The 3,401-nt window shown below is 55.7% G+C and overlaps 1 protein-coding gene across 1 annotated transcript; it reads left to right on the top strand.

Moving 5' to 3' along the window:
* Positions 1–1,031: 1,031 nt before the first annotated feature.
* Positions 1,032–1,379, top strand: NRARP (NOTCH regulated ankyrin repeat protein). Its single transcript, XM_075717027.1, has one exon. It carries the CDS (start codon positions 1,032–1,034, stop codon positions 1,377–1,379), a length of 348 nt encoding a protein of 115 aa, XP_075573142.1.
* Positions 1,380–3,401: the final 2,022 nt, after the last annotated feature.

The following is a 3,401-nucleotide window of genomic DNA, read 5'->3' as shown; positions in this document are numbered from 1 at the left end:
GAAACCCACAGTAAAATGGTGTCGCCCCAAAATTTGAGGGTGTTTGCAATAAAACCCCCTGCAGCACTTCGGTGACCCCCACCCCACGGCGTTTGGGGCCACCGGCTCCTGGCTGGGGGTGAGGCGGGGGTTGGCGGCATCCCGGGAGCACGGGGGGTGGTTGGGGACGGGGACAGCCCGGTTCCAGCACAGCGCTGCGGGACGACGCGAGCGGCGGAGCCGGCTGCAGCCGCCTGGCTCAGCTCGGCTGGGCTGGGCTCGGCTCGGCTCGGCTCGGCACGGCTCGGCTCGGCTCGGCTCAGCTCGGCCCGGTTGGGCTCGGCTCGGCTGGGCTCGGCTGGGCTCGGCTCAGCACGGCTAGGCTCGGCACGGCTCGGCACGGCTCGGCTCGGCTCGGCTCGGCTGGGCTCGGCACGGCTGGGCTCGGCTCGGCTTGGCTCGGCTGGGCTCAGCTGGGCTCGGCTCGGCTCGGCTCGGCTCGGCGCGGCTCCGTGCGCCGGGGCCGTGGTGCCCCCTGCCTGCGGCCACCGCTCCGAGCCGGGGTAGCCCGAGGCAGACCGAGCCGAGCCGAGCCGAGCCGAAGCGGGCCGTGCCGGGCTGTGCCGAGCCGAGCCGGGAGCGCCCCCCATCGGCCCCCCCGCGCGGCTCATGGGGCGGGGGAGGGGCGCCCCGGTCCGTCTCCCCAGGGGGCGTGGCTTCCCGCTGCGTCCCCGCCCCTTCCCCGCCCGCTCTTTCCAATGGGCGCGCGGTGGCGGCGCCCCGCCCCTCGGCGCCGCGTCACGGCCGTGCCATTGTTATGCAAATAAAAGGGTGGGTAAAAGGCGCGGCGCGGGGCCGGCTCTGCTCCAGAGAGGCCCGGGCGCGGCGGCGGAGCGGCGGAGCGGCAGCATCGCGGAGGCGGCGGGGGCCCGGGGGCCGCTGCGGGCCGGTCGGCGGCAGCAGCAGCCCCGCCAGCAGCCGCCCGCCACCGCATGCCCGGGCGGGCGGAGGCGTCGCCGTCCATGCGGGGCGGCGGGGCGTGAGGCGGCGGCATGAGCCAGAGCGAGGTGTCGCCGTGCGCGGCGCCGCCGCCCAGCCAGCGCGTCTTCCAGGAGGCGGTGCGGCGCGGCAACACCAAGGAGCTGCAGTCCCTGCTGCAGAACATGACGAACTGCGAGTTCAACGTCAACTCCTTCGGGCCCGAGGGGCAGACGGCGCTGCATCAGTCCGTCATCGACGGCAACCTGGAGCTGGTCAAGCTCCTGGTCAAGTTCGGCGCCGACATCCGCCTGGCCAACCGGGACGGCTGGAGCGCCCTGCACATCGCCGCCTTCGGGGGCCACCAGGACATCGTCCTCTACCTGATCACCAAGGCCAAATACTCCGCCGGCGCCCGGTGATGCCGGGGCCGCTGCTCCCCCGGCCGCCAAAGCTGCTCCCACCCCCGCGTGGGGTTTATTTGGCGAAGATTTGGGGCCCCACGCAAAACACGCCACCGTTCGCCTGCTTTTAATTTTTTTTTTTCCTTCCAAGGGTTGTTTTCCTACTGTAATGTGGTTTTGTTTTTTTTTTTTCTCCATCTACCTCGGCTGCACTCACAGTATTCACGGTTTCAGTTTGACATCTGGTCAGATGCTTTAAAGGCTCCCCATCCCCTCCCCGCTAATATTTAATCCTCCCTCCCCGCTCCCCTCCCTCCCTCCGAAGTATTCTGGCTCAGAAACGAATTCATTTCAATGCTCCCCAAAACCCACCCGTCTTCCCCCTGCCGTAACCAAGTGGTGCTGGTGTTCGTTGTTCCCCCCCGCCCGGAGTGAATAGCGGGAGCGATGCATGGGACAGGCTGGGGGCTCCCGGCTGCCCGCGGCCATTCTCTGGCAAGGAAGAGCGGGAAAGTCTTCCTCATCTTGCAAGCTTCTCCCAGGGTTTTCCCACTGCTGGTTTTTTTTTTTTTTCTGAGGCGACTCCATTGGAATATGACAGACACGGTTTTCTCACCCCAATTGCTCCTTTTTTGGTTTGTTGGGGGGTTTTTTGGTTGGTTTTTTTGTTTGGTTGGTTTTTTGCGTTGGGTTTTCTGCTTTGGTTTTCTTTTTTGGGTGTCTGAAGAAAGTCTGCGTCCTCACCCACTCCTTCGATCCATTTAGCACGCGTGAGATCCCAGGAAAAAGACATTGAATCCTTCTGGGTTTGTGTGTAAAGGGGGATTAGCAAATCCTGGACTTTTTTTTTTTTAAAAAAAAAAAGTGAAATAAACTCTAGAGGCAGAGGAATTGCTTTTGCACAGAAAAGGGGCGCGAGCGCTCTCTGCTGCCTAGAGAGATGCCAGAAAACTACTGAAAATAGTTCGGGAACTTTTTTCTTTTGGTGAAACTTGGATAACACTTCTCAATGCAGAATGATTCATTTGACGTATGTAGATTCACCCACCTTTTATATTATATATATATACCTAAATATATATATTTATAAAAGAAAGGGAGGAAGAAGAGAAAGCCACTCGAAGTCGCATTTTGAAGTGACTGCACGTATAATCGCAAATGCTGCTTTTGATTGCTATGGCACAAGAACATCCATTTGGAAAATGCGGAAAATTTCAGAAGTCTCCTTTCTACCACTGGTCTTTCAGCCCTCTTCTGTTCGTCTGCACTAAAACCATCCATACCACTGCCATCTCCCTGCTCTTTCCTCTCTTGCTCCCTGCATCCAAACCATTACGATTAAAAAAAAAAAGTAAATAGTTACCTGCTGGTTTATTTGGGTTGTGTCTTAACTATTTATCATGTATGTATATATTTGTGGGTGAAGATTGTGAGCCTGGTTTTGTTTGAAGCTGGTGGTGAGTGTTTCAGAAAAAATGGTTTGGGAAATATGCGCTTGTTTTGTTTTCATAGTCTTAAAACTAAAAAAACTTGAGTCTGCCATGATTATTTCCCATTGCACTGAATATTCTGCTTTGTCTCTGATGGTTTCATCTGCAGTTTGCTTTTGGTTTTCTCCACTTCAACAATTTGAGATTATTTTAAAAAGCTCCAGATCTAAAGAAGAAAAAGGAAAAAAAAGCCCTGTTGAAAGTGTCTACTGTTAATGCTGTAATTTGCAAGGAACTACTTGGCCGAAGTCTTTCTGTGAGCATGGCAAGGGGTGTCCAGCACTTCCACTGGTGCTTCTGTGCGATAGTTACGGGGTGGGAACAAGATCTTTTCTAGCGAGGTTTTATTGTTGTTACCAGATGGTTGCACATTTTTTTTTTTACTGAATGGATTTGCCACAATGAAATGTCATAACATTTATGACATGATATTAAAAAGTGTATTGTAAAGCCAAGTTCTAGATGGATTTTTAAAAAGAAATCTTGGTTATAAACCCAGTCTAAAGGGAGCTCTGTCCAGTGTTGTAAAGACAACATGATGTAACCCATA

The sequence above is a fragment of the Pelecanus crispus genome, chromosome 9 (assembly GCF_030463565.1).
Source record: "Pelecanus crispus isolate bPelCri1 chromosome 9, bPelCri1.pri, whole genome shotgun sequence".
NCBI lineage: Eukaryota > Metazoa > Chordata > Aves > Pelecaniformes > Pelecanidae > Pelecanus > Pelecanus crispus.
Note: the sequence above shows the minus strand (reverse complement) of the source record. Positions and strands in the feature narration are given on the sequence as shown.